This window comes from Bombus vancouverensis, chromosome 17, assembly GCF_051014615.1.
Source record: "Bombus vancouverensis nearcticus chromosome 17, iyBomVanc1_principal, whole genome shotgun sequence".
NCBI classification, from domain to species: Eukaryota; Metazoa; Arthropoda; class Insecta; order Hymenoptera; family Apidae; genus Bombus; species Bombus vancouverensis.
In genome coordinates this window covers 3930011-3949405 of record NC_134927.1, presented here as the reverse complement: position 1 = coordinate 3949405, position 19395 = coordinate 3930011, and the positions used below count along the sequence as shown (strand labels likewise).

The 19395-nt window shown below is 31.3% G+C and overlaps 1 protein-coding gene across 1 annotated transcript; it reads right to left on the bottom strand.

Annotated features, from left to right (window-relative positions):
* Positions 1-196: 196 nt before the first annotated feature.
* Positions 197-17577, bottom strand: LOC117162878 (uncharacterized). Its single transcript, XM_033344874.2, has 3 exons — positions 17455-17577; positions 1433-1885; positions 197-825 (listed from the first exon to the last, which is right to left on the bottom strand). Exons 1-3 carry the CDS (start codon positions 17467-17469, stop codon positions 730-732), a joined length of 564 nt encoding a protein of 187 aa, XP_033200765.2. The 5' UTR covers positions 17470-17577; the 3' UTR covers positions 197-729.
* Between the last annotated feature and the right edge of the window lie 1818 nt (positions 17578-19395).

The following is a 19395-nucleotide window of genomic DNA, read 5'->3' as shown; positions in this document are numbered from 1 at the left end:
TATAAACTTGGAATTGTAAACTATTGTTTGTTATCCTTTTGTATTCTGTTCCAAATAAATTTGCATTAAATTAAATTTTTGTATCTTCTTTAGTTTCTGATCTACTTTTATTGAATTGTGTATATTGATCGAAAAAGAAAATTCATATTACAGTAGCTTTAAAGGGGAAATAAATGTAAAACTAATGAAGTGAAACTTTTTACAAAAGTACAAATAGTTTTTTATTAAAATATACATATATATTAGTTACAATAATTTTCATTGTGTATCTTGTATTAATCAGAAATTTCTGAATTTGTTAACTTTCTATATGTGATAATCCTTTGTGAATAGTGCTCTAAAATAATATTGAAATTTGCAGAAAAGATATTTCTGATTGTATAACTTTCTTTCTGATTCATTTGATAATAATTTGAAATTAATAGAGATAAAAGTAATATATATAATAAATTAATACAAGTATTATGCATGAATTTCCATCTCAACTTATGGTTAATGATATTAACATTACAAAGTGTCTTTAGTATACTATCATTGACAGAGATAAATAGTATCTCAGTCTAATCGTAAAAGTCACAAAACTTTGTAATAGTAATAACATTACTTACAGATTGATTTTCTCAAAATCTCATGGATGATGAGTGTTATTATTGACTAAAATCTCTATAATTCACGAGATTCACGTGTTTTGAGTATTTGATTCAGAGCATTCTTATGGAATAGGATTATTTAATAAGGGCCACCAGGGCTTGATGGTGGAGCGCCATAGTTATCTGAAGGAGGTGATTGTGGTGGGGGTCCATATTCTGCATTTTGTTGTTCCTTCTACAACATAAGAAAAGTACAGCCCTTTACAACTTGTTTCAAAAAATTCCTGTATTTGTGATAAATAAGTGTTTCATTGACTTTTAACAGTTATTTTTTAAATTTATCTAACATCTAATTATTATTTGCTTACTTATAGTGGGTATTTTCTAATCCCAGATAAAATCATTTCTAAATAATTTTTCTCAATAATAAAATATTACATGTCAATTGTAATTATATATGATAGGATATAGTAATAATAAAAGTGGTTCTTTAAAGTAGTGTTAATTTTTTTACATATATATCTTTATATGTATTTATATACACTGCAAATTTGTGACTCTGTGTATACACATGAAGGTAAACACAAATTCAGTTCATAAAGTACGTAATATAATATTGTTTATTTTAATATTCATTCATTAGTAATGATTATGTCAATCAGTATTAAGTAGATATCTTGATTAGATTCTTTGAATGCAATTATTATAATAAATATTTATAATATTCACAATTGTATTTATTTAGTGTCTCATTTGATTTGGACTTGACGTCCAATCATTCGAATGTGTTTACAATCGTCAGCATAATTTTGCTTTAAATGTTTAAACTTTGTGTACTTTACCTGTGTCTTATATCGAATGAAATAGACTTCTGGTTTGCTGGGCTGCGTTGGTGCTTGAGTCGGGAGAACAACTTCTGGAGCCTCTTCTGGCTTTTTCACCAGTACGTAGATCAAAGTCTTTTCTTCATCTTGAGGCGGTAATGGTGGTAGAGCTGGTGCTGTTGGTGTTGGTGGAGTAGGTGCTTTTATAAACACAATCTTGTAATGTTTCTGTGGTGGTGCTGCGGGTGGTATGTATTTTGGTGGTTTGTATTCTGGCGCTTCCGGAGGTGGTACATGAACGTAAACGTGTTTATGGACGACAGGTTGTTGTTGGGGTGGCCCATAGCGGTCTGGGGGACCATAACTACCGCTTGAGAGACTAGCACCGCTCGATGGAGGGAAGTACGAGCTAGGTGGTTCCGGTGCTGGTTTCGAGTATACTGTCGTAGAAGCTACCAATAGTAGCGTGGTCTGAAAGAGTTTTCAATATCTCGAAGTTATTATAATGAAATTGAAGGATAAGGAGAAAAACGAGGAATGTCCATTTTTCGTGATTTTCTATTTTGTAACATATTTTATTTGTAACAATTGGAATTGCAAACCTATCAAATCGCAATGATTATAATGTTCAAAATAATTCTTTCTTATGATGTCTAAATAAGGTGCAAACTTCATTTTATGAACAATACGGTTAAATTCATTGAATATTGTTTCTTTTCTATTAGACTGAAATAATAAAGCTTGATTTTTCCATAAAGCTGTTTTGTATCATATTGATTTGTAATTCAAGAAGAAGAAAAGCGATAAAAGTGGGTATTTGACATATGTCGTCCACACATAATAAACATGAATTCTTCTATATTATTCTATAGCTAAATTTATATTATGTCGCGACATTCATATAAGTAGAAAGCATTTTCATCAAGTTCAAAATTGATTAGTATCGCCTATTTCTATTTCCTAATTTTGTGACCTTTCCATTTTATCTCGTTATGAAATGCATAATATTAATAATAAGTTTGTGCTGGATTTAAAGTTTTGAATTACTCGGATTCAGAAGCCTATTTACGATTTAGGCATATTTTTTATATCCATAGTGAATATCGTATCATATTTTGTGATAAAAAAAAGTTTTGAATTCAAGTTCTAATTCATTAGCTTTACATATAAATTAGTTAATAATTTCGATTCATTAAATCCAATAAATGTGTTTAAAGTAAATCTAATGCTAATAAATGTAGAAGCCAGTAGTTGCAAATAACCACAATTAGCTTAATGGATTTGGCTAAAGGGGACAGTTACATAGTATCAGCTGTAGACGTTTAATTCACATTTAATTACACTTTCCTTTTAGGGAAACAGTAGAAAAGCATTGACATCATTTTAAACCCGTTTTAGATGCACTATTCACTGATTACGATAATTACAATAGATTTTTATTCTTCCGTAGTTCGAATTCATCTTGACGTCTACTATAATGTAATAAGAAAAAAATATGATCGTACTTAAGAAATCCAAGGTGAGCTTGGTTTCTTCACAAAAACAAATTATTTTCGAAATTTTTTATTATAGACATTTATTGTAAACACGATACTGATCAATTTCGGTTAAAAAATTTTTTGTTACATAGTTGTAAATGTGTCGTGTCAGACGGACTACCCTGTATTTATCGAAACAATGTCAAAAATAGAATATTAATGAATTTATACTCAGTTATTGAAGTCAAATGTAAGGTCTTTTAAATTTTACTTTTATAACTAAAATATTTTACTTTTACTTTTTGAAGAGATTGAAATTCTTAATTGAATTAAATAATAACATTCTTTCAACGAGTATCAGACAAGAATGACAAGAATAACAAGACATGATAAAATAATTTATTTTCATGTAAAAGAAGTGTAAATCTTAAAACATATGTAACCTCTCATATCTATCGACTGCTAGTACATTTGAATAAACAGACATATTAAGTTCGAAGTTAATATTATGCAGCAATTTGATTTACGTTTCCAGAATATATTACAGAGTTATCTAGAATTAATTCGATATTCCGAATTAATTCTTTCACGCCAAAAATTAAATTAAACATGAATTTTAATAAATGAAGATAAATTCAGTAGCGAAGATGATCAAACATGTTAGCCAGTATCAGATAGTGATAAAGTAAAGGATTTATGGTTTAATTTTTTTAGAAATTAAGTAATTTGTCTCTATTAAGTATCGATATTAACCGTTGAAAAGAAACAGATTTTCTTAAGGAAAAGGGAGAAGAGAGAGAACAAAGATGGCGTAATTAAAGTGTCATACTAATTATTTCCAGTGCAGTGACTATATTTCAAAAAATAAGTAGTGCCTTTTACTTTTCCTCTTGCATCCTGGCTTTTCCTTTTCGAGTTTCCTCGCTCTGTTTATTTTTTCTTTATGCGGGAGAATCTGCTGCATTGTTTCTTAAAAGTCGTATAATTATCTCCTTATTGGCTGATTACGAAACTAGTAGTTAATTGAATAGTAGAGTAATTGGTACTAGACTTCATTGATTTCGTGAAAGTTTCTTCAATGGAATTCCCATGATTAAAATGTCAACATAAACGAGTATCATTAAATTAGAAAAATAATATGTTTCGGATAACGAAGTCAGCCAATTATCATATAAATAATGCGTGATTTTTTGTTTGAATCTTTTAATTAAGTGAACCGCTTTCCATCACTTTATTTATTTCATCTCGACTGCTATGTTTTGAGTAGTAAGTTTATAGAAACAATTGCAGGAAGCTTTTCCGCCCTGCCACCAGAGATCTACGCTGCCGTGTTGGTTTAGATAAACGTTTCTGGTCAAGAGTCAAGAGGTTTTGAGAAAAATGACTACCGAAATGTAAACTGTTATATTTTCAGTCTCAATACAGAAACGGCTTCCTTGTTTAATATGCATATAGATAAGCTATTTTCGTACTATCTGGTAGAAATGACGTTGCAGATATGTGACTTAACCTTTCCACTTAACCTACTCCAGTGCGACACGTGAAACTTTCCCACTAGTGTTCCCACTCTAAGCACTTCCTACAAGCAGAACTTCCAAACGACTAGGTTAATCAACGAGTCTAGCAGCGGACCCAGGACGAAACTCTCTTTTTTTCTCATCATTGTCCCTACATCTCTCTTGCTCTTTCTTCAATCCCCACACAATAAAAACGTTTTATCTAGCTTAAACTCATTATTCTTTATCATTCTTCTTATGATTAAATATTTAGATCAGATGTTTATCAGAGATTATCTACAAAAGAAAAGGTTTTGTCTTATTGTTAAATTGAATATTTCGTTAAATTTTTATATTAAACTTTTGTCATCCTTTTTAGATCATGAACATTTAAACATTTAAATATTGTTTTGATTATGCAATCCGTTTTATAAAATGAAATATTGTTAATTTGCAACTTTCATTATACGATCTTGTACAAGATTTTCCTATAAAAAGAACGTTGTTTAATCAAGTGATCACAAATGATATAAAACGTATCTATGTACATAGTGTACAAAGTGTGTCTCATTTTATCGATCCACATAAATATGTATCTTCTAAACTATACTTCATTCCAAAAAGTTCACAATGTATAATATATGTCATTCTACAATTATGTAAAATATTATGTACAGCACATAATATATCATATTTAAACATCAGTCAAAACATAATTAACTTATTGATCGCCACAGTGGTCATTGGTTAACCCACGTTTTTTACAACATTTCTTAGAATGATTAAAATAAGATAAATTTGTGAATGACAGACTGTTAGAAAAAATTGTGCAAATATAATATAATATTTCGTTTTATAGTATCTATACTTTACTTAATATTTCAGTTTATCTAGCATTAAGGAGTAAACACTGAACAATATTACAAGTGTAGTTAAATATTTTGATATTATAGTATTATAGTATTAGTATTATAGTTTAAGTGCACACATATGCATATTATGCCATCATTATATATACTATATTTACGTCTAATGTATATTGTAATAAATGAATGTATTTAGAATGTATGTAGAATAACCGTCGCTAAGATAAGAAAAAGTATATTTAAATGAACAGCTCACTGTGTCAAAAGACCTTCGTGTAACAGACATAAAGTCTGGTGTACAATAAAATATTATTATTATCCATATATTTATCAGTACGGGTATTACGTATGCACGTATATGGGCATGATGCCAAGTCTGTCTATATTGACCGATTTAACGGTAGAAATGAGTGTGTTATATTTGTGGCTATTAAAAGAACTGATTTCTGTATACATGTATAGATGTTTATGTTCAGGCCTAATTCTTGTATATTTTTACGAAAACATTTGGATGTTATTCCGGCTACTGATACGATTATTAGTGGATTATTGGTTACAATTGTTTGGTGTCGTATTTTTGTTATTTCTTCTGCTATCTTCCTATCTTGATATTTCTTTGTTATGCTGTTGCCGTTGGGGTTGATAATTTCTATTAGGTATGTCATTCTGTTCTTTTTATTTATTAGTTTCGTTATTTCTTATTGTATAATTTATCTGTATTGTTCTATGTCAATATATCTTTACGTCATCGTTCTCTAATACTGTTCATAGTCTGTATGTATAGTATGATTACTTTTCTTTTGTAAATTTGTACTTTTGTATGATTTTGTGAATGATTCCTGTTGCTTGGTTATGTCTCTTTGTATATAATGCGTCGCATTTCATAGTTTCTGTTATTTGCTGTATTTATCATCTTCGATTTCTTCTTTCAATATGTATTCTCTGTGATTCCTGGTAACTTAATAACTTGGTCCCAGATGGCTATCATAAATCCTGCAATTGCTGGTTACAAATCTCCTTCTTCGAGCCATGGATATGTCAACTCAGCGTTTATATCATCTTGTTCCGCGATATTTACACGTTTTCCATGTAATGGTTTCGTCTTACACCTTTCTATTGTTTGGTCTGGTATTTCTGGTTATTCCGGTGCATATATTTAGCATATTTGTATTTAGATTTAACCACGTATATTGTGTATCTGCTTGTGTGATTGCTATGTTTATATCTGTTCCTCTTTGAAAAGATGCTGCGAGTGTTTTTATCTGATTATTATTATTATTTTAGTCTATTGTATTGTATCGCGATTTTAGTTTATTTCCTCCCACGATAAAGTGTATCAAAATTCCTGTGACAGAATCTCTTTCATAAAGAAAGGACAAAGCAGATATAGCTAATGATGAGGAAATGATAGAACTGAAGATAACGAATACTTTAACGGTTAACGTGATTATCGCATCGGTGTTGGCAGGGAACAATACAGGAATAGTTACGTTGGCGAGAAAGATAACGAAACGGTCGTTGAGCACCGACACCGGCTGAGCAGTGAAATTTCCTCAAAGATGTGGGAACTTACTGTTAGTTGTTGACGATCCAGCAGCGCCAAGATCGCGCGTGGGTGTCGGTTTACGTAGTTTCTTCGAATTTCGTTCCGTACGACAGGAAAGGAAGAGCAGTTGCATAAGCGTAACAATTTAACATGGTAGAAAATTGATTGCGAAACGGTCACGACTGCTCTTTCGCTGCGTTTCTAGTATGTATGCGCTTACAATGGGTCACGGAAGTATTCGAACACTCATGATAGAATTTTTTGATGAATATATTAATTGCAGTAAATAATACAGATCGTACCTACTTTGGAACAAATTGCATTAATTATACTTGCACTATAGTTAACACAAAGTGCATACTACAAAGGTCGGAACAAAATTTATGCTGTGTTAGTGAGGTTAAGCAGGTAAAAGGAATTCATAGAAACTTATGTACGAAAGTGCTTTGTTGAAGAGTCATGAGGGTTTAAAAATTTCCGGGAAGGTTTTCCTTGAGACTCGTTATGCAGAATCGTAGACAGTATTATTTATGGGGCTCATGCTAAACAGTTGATTTATGAAAATGTGATAGAGACAGAAAACCAGTTTTGGGAATACGTCCAAAATGCATTTACTATTATTTTCACGACAGCAGGAATATTTGAAAGAGTCCGACAGTCATTAGTTCGAATGAAAGCTCGCATTCTTGCAGAAGCAAGAAATTTCGAACATTTATTTATTGTGACTGCCAAAACAATTAATACAAATTTTTACTAACGCTTATATAACTCTTCAATAAAGCATTTTCTAACATAAATTTATATGAACTTTCTTTATTTACTTAACCTATTACCATGTAGTATAAATTTTAAAATTAAAAAAAATAAAATAAAAATCTTTTATAATGTAGATATTATGACACTATCGGTTATAACTACTTGGTCGTACCTACTTGTTACATTTATTGGAAAAATCTAGCAGCATTTGTTTTATTTAGCCTTACATTATAAGGCACATATGATATAAATAACAATTTTATAATGAAATAACTAGAAAACAAGAGTTGTGATGACCATTCAATTTATAGTAAATATCAGTAGCAGTCCGAATAAAAGTATAGCCTCATGAAATTATTCAAATATTTATCAAATTTATTTATTATACGAAATTTTTTGAAAATTCGTTACTGTAATGAGATACGGCCTTCTTCATTATATATTATAATAGTAAAATTTGAAATCAATGCGAAAATGTATATAGAAATTATAAGACACTTATCGCAAACATACGCCTTGAACAATTAGTATGCTACATGAATAGCAGTCTTAAACATGTAGTTAGTACTAAAGATGGTTTCACTACCGCTTGTACTATTGTGGCTCATTAATATATATAGGAAGTAATTAACTGTTCAAATACTTTGTTGGTTTTTGCAAATTGTATGCTGCCAATAAATATCCTGTAAGTCTTATGTAAATTATCAGATTCGTTTCTAATTTCACTAATATAATCACAAAAGTCATATCTCGTTACAACGTTAGAGACGGTTATTGTGGCTGTTTATGGCGAATAATTTACTGTTTAGATAGTTTGCTGATCTTTGCAAAGTGTACGTTCCCAATAAAAATTGGGTCAGTGCATAAGTTCGTGCCCGATCCAATGGATGTCAGTAGATTATTTGCCTGCAAGTCACATCTGTTACTGTATGTGTGAACTTCATGGAGAATAAAAGAGGGACATTCGATCGCTATTTCAGCAGCAGACTTTTGTGTTTCGATAGTTTCTACATCGTAAAGCAAAAATTTTGAAAATGAGCGAAGGAAAGATTCGTTTCCTTCATGTCATGCCATGCGTCATGTCATGCTCTACGAATTCCAGGAAGGTGTAACAGCGGAAATTGTCGTAAAAAATATTCAGGACGTTTTCCAAGACCATGCATCACTTCTTTGTACAATAAAAAAGTTTCTCTGGAATTTCTTCAGTTGAAGTTGGATTATTTTCCGATAAATTAAGCAAAACGTCATTGTTTATCATTTTCCGCAATTTGTAGAACATAACACGATGTAACTGAATCTTTTCTCCGTTCATTTTCAACATCTTTTTCTTACCATGTAAAAACTGTCAGAGAACAAATGTCTGCTGTTGAAATAAGACTTGAATATCGCTATTTTTATTCGCTATGAAGTTCGAGCATGCAGCAACAGATGTGACTTGCACACAAATAATTTAGTGACATCTGTTGGAATTGGATACGAACTTTTGCACTAATCCAATAACTTGTATCCCTATGTCAATTTTTAGATCCATTTCAAAATTCACCAGTATAATTATGATAGTCGTGTCTCGTTATAGTGCTAATGAGATATCATGTTTTGTACAATACAGTGGGATCTGAGGATAAATATTGCAAGCAATTTTTTGCTTATGTTTTTTAGTATTACATGTATCTCTTACAATTTCATATCTTCCCTATTACCCTAGTACAAAGCTAATATTGTACGTATTAATAATGTGTATGTAAATATATTATAAACGCGTGTATGACAACATCGAAAAAGTAATGTATTATATCGAGCGTTGAAGGAAAACAAAATACATTTCAAAGATTAAAAAAAAGGTGTGAAAGTGTTGCAAAAATTACAAGAGTCTACGACGTTCGAAGATCTATGATTGATATTAAGAAACAAAAACAGAGAAAAATTTTAATGGAATTAAAAAATAAGCATCTAGACTTTATTATATGTGAGTAATGTTATACGATGTTTCGATAAATCAGCAATGCAGTATGTTAGTTTCTAGATGTATATTATGCGAAAAGTTCTGAAATCTGGATAAAAAGGGTTCCTAATTTTAGGTCCCAATGTTAAATACTGAAAAAAAGAAAATTACAGTGAAAGTGACGATGAAAACCTGCCCTATTTTGAAATGTTCATGGCATCAGAAACATAGAATGTAATTTAATGAAGCCCAACGAAGGAATAAATTGGTAATAGCGAGCAATTTGGTCAGTATCTTTGATTTTTTTAAACTTCAATATGTTAAAAAGGACTATTCAAATAAGTAAAATGTAACAAAGGAGTATCATGAACAATTATAAGTACTTTTAATTTTATTGTAAAACTATACCTAAATCTAATCTCAATTTCATTATATGAATGCTATTAAGTGAAAGGTGTTAAATAGTAAATAGGTAAAAAAGAAATTTAATTCAACATTTATTAATAAAATAGTCGAATAATGAAAGCGTTACAAAATATATAACAAACAAAATTAAAAAAATTCAACATGTGGTATGCGTTAGGGTTAGGGTTAGGTTCCGCTATAGTGAATGGATCGTGAAAAAAAATTAACGAAATTTAATGCGGTTTATGTTAGATTGAGATTAGATTTAGTTAGTGTTAAAGTGAAATTAAAAATATTTACAATTCTTCGTGTCACTTTTTTCCTAATATTTTGATTGTTTAAATAGTGTACTTTTTAAGCCTGTTTTTTTTTGTATATTCTTTCATTATTATTATTACTTATTTACTTATTTTCTCCATCTGTAGCTTATAGTTTTTGGATAAATGTCATAAAACGTTAAGCTTACGAATCTCAAACCTTTAACTTAAAACCTGAAATTTATATTTTCAAAACCTAAGTTATAGTTACAACAATATCGTATTCTTTGTAATTGTTCTTGTAATTATTCTTTTTAAGGTATATGATAATGTGTCGGTGTTCGATATTTCATTTTTGATTTGAAGTCTTTCTATATTGAAGATGGGTTCAGGGTATTTCTGTTCTCAATTTTGAAGATGCTTCAGAACCATGACTAATGAAACGAGACGATAAAAACAAGACAGAAAAATATTGATTAGTTGTCATGAAAGGTAGATTGCTTTGTAAAATGTTATAGTTAAAAAAAGGACGCGTGTTTTACTATCCGGATTCCTTCATTCGAATAATCATCTCTTTCCCAATTAATTCGGTTACTACAAATTCCGCTATATACAGAATGTCCTGTTTAACTTGAAATGTTCAAATATCTGCAATAATACGAATGATATGACAAATTTATTAGACAACAGTTGTATGATCTCGAGAAAGACATATTGTACTTTTATCTATTTGATCTTGCAACGACCTTGAAACATGTAAAGATAGTATTAAATTTTTAAATTATTTTTTTTTATTATATATTTGTTATATATATGCTTGTTGCTGGCATTCGGACGTTTTCAAAGCATTACAAACCCGTGTCTTTTGCATCATTCACTATCGAGATATAAACTTTAAAAATCGATATGCCGTCAGCATTAGCGTTACCTAATATATACCATGGGAACACATAAAGATGTTTTTCATAATGCTACTACTTACATTGCATTATCGACACATGATTTTGCAGTTTTCTAATGTTTCCAAAACGGTCAGTCAGTTGCGAGTGACTTGTGATTGCAATCACTTGTAGGTTAATTCCTTGCGTTGTTCTGTGGAATTTTGAAGTGCACATTTTGATAATGGATGGTACAAAAGTGTTTCTAGTAATATTTCTGCTATATATATACGTCTGAATGTCAGCTATAAGAGTATGAACTAAAAAATAGAAGTATTACGGAGGTTACAAATTTTAATGTCACTTTTGCAAGATGTTTTAAAGTGATCGCAAAATCAAACGTATAAAAACACAATATGTTCCCTTTGACGTCAAATGATTTTTGCCTGAAACATTTTTTCGCATCATTCGTACTTATCGAGATATTTGACCGTTTCCAGTTAAACAGAACATACCGTATATATGAAAAATTTCTCAAATACTTTCGTGAACCACTGTACATAGGTGCTTGCTTACGACAGATCGATCACGTGAGTACGTGGTCACATGCACGCGGAATACGCGATCAACTTTCATCGTGAAAACAATTCGGCTACTTTCGAACGGCGGACCAACTGCATCGTTGTACATTTTCGCTCTCCTTATTCGTACGTTCGGATGCTTAACATTGCATTGATGAGCTTTTTCTTCCGTGAACGTTTTATTGATCGGAACGAATTGGAAGATTAATCGTCCGTAAAGATGCATCGTCGTTAGCAATACAACCGTGAAACGAAGTAATTACTTTAACGATACAGGCTCTGTATTTGAGAGCAAATTTATTTGCTTTTTTCCTTTTATCATTTTCAATGAAGCAAAGGGTCTAAACATTTTTATTTCATTACATTTTTTTAGTCTAATAAAATAAAGTGTTTAGTTTTTTACACGCATTATAACTGTTATAAGAGAAATTTAAAAAGGTATAGTATAAGAGTTAATATCTTTGATTTAAAAATTTTGGTCACGGATTTATCATAAGCGATACAAATTTTTTTGTTCATCAGTAATCATCATCGACGACAGAAATTTAATTTTGGTTACTAGTAACTAATATAAGTGACTGAAATTTTTTTTGATTACTTTCCCAAGAAATTTTTAAAATAACCGTTATTTTGGATCTCTGGTATTTTATCGATATTTTTCTTTTATTATCCCACTGGTTTATAGTTACATTGATATGTGTTAAAAGATTAATAAGATTGAAACTAGTGTGTTCATTTTTTGCAAAAATGGAGGGAATGAAAAATTTATATATGCTTTAATGTGAACTTTTTATTTATAAACAATCTTTAATTTAAATTACAAATTATTCGTTCGTTTTAATTAATTGAAACTTCGTTAATAAATGGAATTGCATAATCATTTATTTTGAAAGTGCTGTAAGTTCATTTTCTGTAATTTGTAGTATGTTCAAATAGTCGAGGCATTAATGATCAAAAACGAATAATATTGAAATTAATCAACAGTACTTTGTGTTTCCTGCTCTTATCTATAAACATATATAGATTGAAGCATGAAACATAAATTTTAAATAATTAAAATGAACTGTACAATTTTGAAAGTGTCTTTGAGTCTATTTATGACTACTGGTGGAATTAATTCTAAAAAAAGCTAAGTAGATCTTATAAGAATTTTTCAATCGATGGAAACGTCGATATCCCTAAACAAAGGAAGATGAACTTAGACCACTTTCAAAGTTGTCGATTAAAAGAGACATCTATATATATGCTCATATGTTCATAGTAAGGTTCATAACCTCAAAAATTTTTGTAACATAATAAACTAAATAAAACAAGTTATAAAGTATAAATTTTTTTCTCCTTCATCGTTAAGACGGGAGAAAAGTTTCGTTTCTGTAGTAAAATGCATGTGAAGTGTACGATTCTGGCCAGATCTCTGCTTTAAAATCAAGTGAAATCGTAAAATGTTGATGCATCGACGCCCACGAAAGAAACACGGCCACACTCGTTATGGAATTTAAGTATGAAATTTACTTCTCGGTATCTTTTGTCGGAGACAGCTCGAACGAGGTAAATTAAAGAGAAGGAAAAGAGAAAATTTCACATGGTATGGTTATATATACGTGATATGTAGATATGTGAAACACATAGAGTAAATAAGATTAACAAAATCCTCTGTTTTTAACAGTACGTATTTATTTTAATAATTTGCGATGTTATCGATGTTGCATTATTTTATGCGATATTTTAATAAACGATAAATTAAAAAGTATTATACATATACTATTCAGGTCGTATATGAATTAAATGTACGTATCCCAAAATTAATTCTTTTTAGAACGAAGACTTTTATAAGTAAAGTTTATTATTTATTTTTAGCTTGTTTCCTTAAAATTAATATTATTTCTAGAATTGCGCTAGATAGGCCAGTATATGGTATACACATTTAACTATGAACCAGAAGGATTTGGCAGTCGTATCAAATCGCAAGTCTCTCGTTCGCGTTGATGATATTTAATTAATGTGTCAGTCAGTAATGCTTCGATCGAACACATCCTAAAAGACTGCCCAACGTATAGCGAACTCAGATTAACAATATATACACAGTACAAATAAAAACAGAACGCAAATTATGAAAGCGAGACTGAAGATGATGTAAAGAAACTGCACTACTAATTAGAGTAATTTGCCTAGAGTACTAAGAGATAGCGTACCTTCATTTAGAGTAATGCGATATTAATTACTAGTAAGAAGGATAATGCAAATCTAACACTATATCAAAGAAATATCGATATTTTTATGTTTAATTACATATTTTTGTAATATTATTAATTTTTTACCTATATTCGTATTCCGATTATTATCTACACTTGTAGTGAGCGAAAGGTTGACGTATGAATGATAATAATAAATAATAAAAAATAATGATAATAATAATTTCATATATTGAATATATCAAATATCTTTCATTTTTATGAGATGTTAATAATTATGATTGTCCTTTTTTATGTATTATAATATTACATTACATATATAGCGTAAATGGAAACTTATAATTGTAGACTAAAATGGGTAAAAACGTTTTACAATTGATACGGTTACTTTGATATAAGATTCTTCCAGAGCATTCTAATTCACAGCAGATTTGGAGCGGAAAATGAGGCTGGCTGCTGAGTGTTAATCGCGAATTATCATAACTGGGATATTTTTTGCTCGGTTTCTTTTGACTCTATAAAACTACTGTGAAATAATTTTTGTTTTTTGGAATATGCTTACTTGTGTATCTACTCATATATTTTTATAACAGAATGATACCTAACAGGCAGAAACCTAACACAATAATGATAATAATAATAATATATAATAATAAATAAAAATAAATAAAAATTTTTGTTTTTCAGTCCACAGTATTTGTATTTCGTATTTGTGTAAGTTCAAAATAGAAAGATTTTAGATTAAACGAAAATGCTGCACTTTTCTGTGTAAAATAGAGGATTTAAAAATTTTGAGTACATATTAAAATATGTAATACTCCGAGTAAATAATCGAATAACTATTGTTACAATATTTTATTTTTTACATTTTGCCTTACTATTTATCCAATTTTATCTTTATAAATTGTATTCTTGTATTTTTTTTTGGAACTGTTAATCATTTAATTTAATACAAAGTTTTATGCGTATGGTTTGTTGTACTTGACTAAGTGTACGTCCTGTTTTTTATTGTTCCTTTCTGTTTTACATCACTTGGTTGAAGTTCCTTCATTATATAAAATGATTCCAAATATAAATATAGAAAAATTGTTTAATTTCAAATGCTTTGTTGATAAATTTCATTTTTACAACGTTTTGATACAATTTGTTTAGTTAAGTGAAATGAATTTATTGAACCCCAGCTTTCTTTTCATCTAATTTCTTTATTATTTCTTAGATATTTCAAGACAGCTTTTAGCGCACAAACCTGTCAGTTGTGATCTCACTTTTGGAATAGAATTCAAATTGCATGGGCCGAGATAGTATATTTCAGTTGCAAATTGCGAACAAATTATAAACGATCCGAAAGAGAAGTCATAACATGTAAGGGTAATCAACAGGTTCCACAGGAGATCAAATTACACGAAGACCAGTCGTGAAGAACAGATCGGAAAAATGAGCATCAACGTGTTGTTAAAAATATTACCTACTTTAGCTACTATCAGATATCATAACCGTTACAAGGCAAATTAAAAAGTTATGGTATAAAAGTAATTATAGACCTCTGTAATTTAAAATTTTTGGTTACGAATAACCATTATAAATGATTAAAATATTTTTGATTAGCGGTAAACATTATCGATGATGGGAATTTTATTTTGGTTACGGATAACTATTATCGATGACGGAAATTTAATTTTGCTTACCAATAACCAATATAGATGAGCGAAATATTTTCTAGTTACCATTTTCGAGTTACCAGTTCTAGTAACCATTATCGATGGACCGAGTTTTATTTTAGGTGTCGATAACCATTATCGACGCCAGAAGTATACTTTCGTTACACTGGACTATTGTCAATTGTTGTTAATATTACTGATGATTTGTACATATTTATTGACAAACTGAAAAAGATTACTTATAAAACTTATGTATTTTATTATGCCAAGAAACAGTATGAAAATAATATGTGGAACATAAGATAACATACAATAAAATATTGCATTACAATATATTTATCCTATTCTTTGTTTCATATATTTTCATATCGTCTTCTTTGCTTAATAACATATATGAGTTTTATAATTAAGCTTTTTTATGTTGTCAATGAATACTAATTATCAGTAATAATATAACAATTGACAATAGTCGAATGTAAGTAGAAAATTTTTGTTGTCGATATTGGTTAGCGGTAGTAAAAAAAAATTGTCACCATCGATAATAGTTATCGGTAACCAAAACAAAATTCGGGTCATCGATAATAGTTATTGGTAACCTAAAAAAAATCTGGTCATTTATATTGATTACTTGTAATCAAAATTAAATTCCATCATCGACAATGGAAAATTAAGTTTTTTTTAAACATTTCATTTTTTCAGAAATTTCTTTAAGATTTATTGATGGCTGGCTTCTTAAATTTAATTAAAATTAAAATTAATTTTTACTCAATGACATTTCTTAAAAAAATGTTGCTAAGATAACTGTTATTTTCAATTACTGGTTAGTATGCATTGCCAAATAAGAATCAAGAAATTATCCGAATTCGAACTTTCACTGTATCCACTGTACATATATTTCTCGGATATCGATACGATAAGACTTTATACGATTATGAAAGAAATTCTGAAACATTTCGAAAAAATACTCGGAAGCGCTTTGGAGAATTGAAACTTGCACGAGTAAATTTTGGTTTTTTCTTTGGAATCATATTCTTCCGGGGGAGAATATTTAAAAAGAGAGAAGAAAAACATTTCTAATCGAAACTGAAGTATTATTGGAGTGACTATTAGTCAGATATTATAATTTTGTTTATCATTATATATATACATACAATACAGGGTATTTCATTTTAATCGATCCACGCGAATATCTGCTAAACTATACACTATCCGAAAAGGTGTTTCAAATAAAACTTACTTTATTTTTAGAGGGATATCTTGCGATGATCGCAAATCTTGTTTAGGCGGACGCGTCTTCGAGATTTCAAGATGACCTCTATTTTTTTAAATGGAACTATACATTTTTCTATGCACCATTCGATGCATTTTTTAATTCTCTACAAAATGATATTAAGGTACTTGTATTGAAAAATGATTAGTTTAAAAGATATTTCAACTTTAATCTTTTAAAACTTACCGTATGAAAGACAAGAAAAGATGGCAGCGCTTTATGTTTACGTTCTCTTCGTCTGACGTGCACTCCATTCCACGAAATTAAGATCGAAGTATTTTTTAAAGTAGGCACTTTCAGATACAAGTACCCTAATACTATTTTGTAGAGAATCGAAAAATTGTGTAATTCACATTAAAGAAAGAAAAACAGAAAACAAAGAGCATTTAGACAAATCTAAACATCATAACAAGACATCCCCCTTGAAATGGAACAAGTTTTATTTGGAGCACTTTTTCGAATAACGTTTGGCAGACATTTTCTTGGCTCGATTGAAACAACATTTGAAAGAATTTTTCACTAGATCTGTTAAGAGTGTGATAACACAATTGCGATTGTTTCACAGTTCTCATAAACTTTGCCCCCCTTTTTCTTTAGCCAATTTTTTTTGCATAAACGGTCGACGTGCAGAAAGTCGGAAATTCGGAAAATTGGAAAAATCGGTAGAGGCGACAAAGTTAAAGAACTGACACGACGAAGGAATCGAACAACTCACCAGATAGATCAACATCGTTGTATTTCGCGGCGATCGAAGAGGGTACGAGGACGAAAGGTAGATGTCGCAAAGGAGAACGTCTTTCACCGACGATCTTTCACTGTTGTGCCGGCTGGATCGACACATTCGGACTTTTATACGAGCTGGAAGAGGGGAAAAGGAACATCCTCGGTCCTCTTCCTTCGCTCATTCGATCATCGATCGGGCGATCTTCGTTCAGGTGACTACGTAACCCTGATCTTATTACGGATTAACGACATCCCTGGTTTTCGTCTTGGCCCGTCTAGAATGGTTTACGGAGGCGAAATTTACACCGGGAAATTTTTCGCCATTCAAACCGGTGTGATCGGAAGCGCGAACAAAGGATCTTCTTTAATTTACCGTGTATTTTATTTTAATTAATTTAATAGAAACGCTTTCGCGTGATCGTTATCCAGCTGCGTCGAGGTTCTAGAGAATCGATCGACGATACGTCCATTAATTTCATTTTTCAACGGTATTTTTCAGCCGCTCTGCTTCTTTGTTTATCGAGTGTAAATGTGAGAATAAAATTTTGCAGATTTCTTTCACACGCGTCACGTATGTTCGTAAGTCAATTGTAGCGAATATATTCGATAAACCTTTCTTCTTGACAAGGTTTTTTATATAGCAATTCGAGCAAAAATATCCTCGCGCATCCTTATAACGGCATTATAAGAAACGAAAGCACAGATGATATTACTATTACGTAGTGACGTGTGTTTCCTTTAGATGGCAGGATAAAAACAAGAGTCGACATAAATTAGGTTATGGCAAATTTGCGTTTCTACCACAGTTCGGTTACCAAAACGATAACAGCTCGATGCTTGTCGTTGCATCCAATTTCGACACACGTGCCTAGTTCATGAATACTTGAGATAAAAAGGTTTTAGTTTCCATCATGTATGAACCTGTGATTTCGAGAACGTTAAATATCGAACGAAAGAGGGAAGGGTCACGGCATGAAGTGGTTGTGTATAATTTTACGGAACGAAAGAGGAAAAAAGTGACGGTGCAAAACGGTTGGGTATAATTTTGGCAGCGAGCCTCATCGTCACGCTGCACTGGAAGAAAGTCTGAATGAAGGTGCAACAAGAGGGCGACGTAGCGCGACGTTTAAACGCCTCGTGAAACGATATTGCATGAAGGAGACTTCGTATCGCAACGGATCATTCGGAGATTACAAGAAATCAAAGCCCGGTTACATCAAAGCCCGTTATTGAGTAAGCATCGCTGCTGTAAGGATGTGGTGAATCAAATTGTGCCGCTTTGCGCCGTTGACACAAAGATTTCGAGGACCCCGTGAGTCACGTGGGACGCGCTGGTCGACTCTCGGATCGTCGAATTGACGATTCGGATCTGGCGAGGTTATGGGAGAACGTCCTTGATATCGGCCTAAATTCCTGTGGACGCATTCAGGCATTTTCTCCATAACGTAATTCCAGAGGCAAGTAGAGGCAAGCAGAGGAGACGGGCAAAACTGAAGACGAGCGAAAGTGTGCTCGGTATGGTGGCCCTCACGGTGAAAGTCAAACTAATTACGAGACGGGCACGGGCACGTAAGCTGCCCGGAGAGTTAGCGTTGCAAAACAATCCTCTTCGCTACGAATATTAACCCGGAACACCTGCCGCTTTCCACTGCCCGCACCAAATTCCTTCTCATTCTCAAGCCTCCTCTTCGTTCGTGATACTCTTCACTGGCTCAATCTTTATCTTCGCCCGGCTCGCCGTCCTCTTTCCCTCGTCCGTTAAATCATTCGGTTCTTCCGCCTTGACCATATCCGGACCAAATGGAACTTATCGAATTTACAGGTAAAACCTTGTGTCGTAGATTTCAGTTTCTTTAAGACTATGAATTCGTGTATACAGTAGCTCTCTCTTATCTGGTCTCGCCTTGGCAAGAAAATACATTCCGTGTTACGT

What these genes read in the sequence shown, in the direction of transcription:
- LOC117162878 (XM_033344874.2), bottom strand. An exon ending in TCATTCGATATAAGACACAG is followed by an intron (nt 826 to 1,432) that starts GTAAAGTACACA and finishes CTTATGTTGTAG; the next exon opens with AAGGAACAACAAAATGCAGA.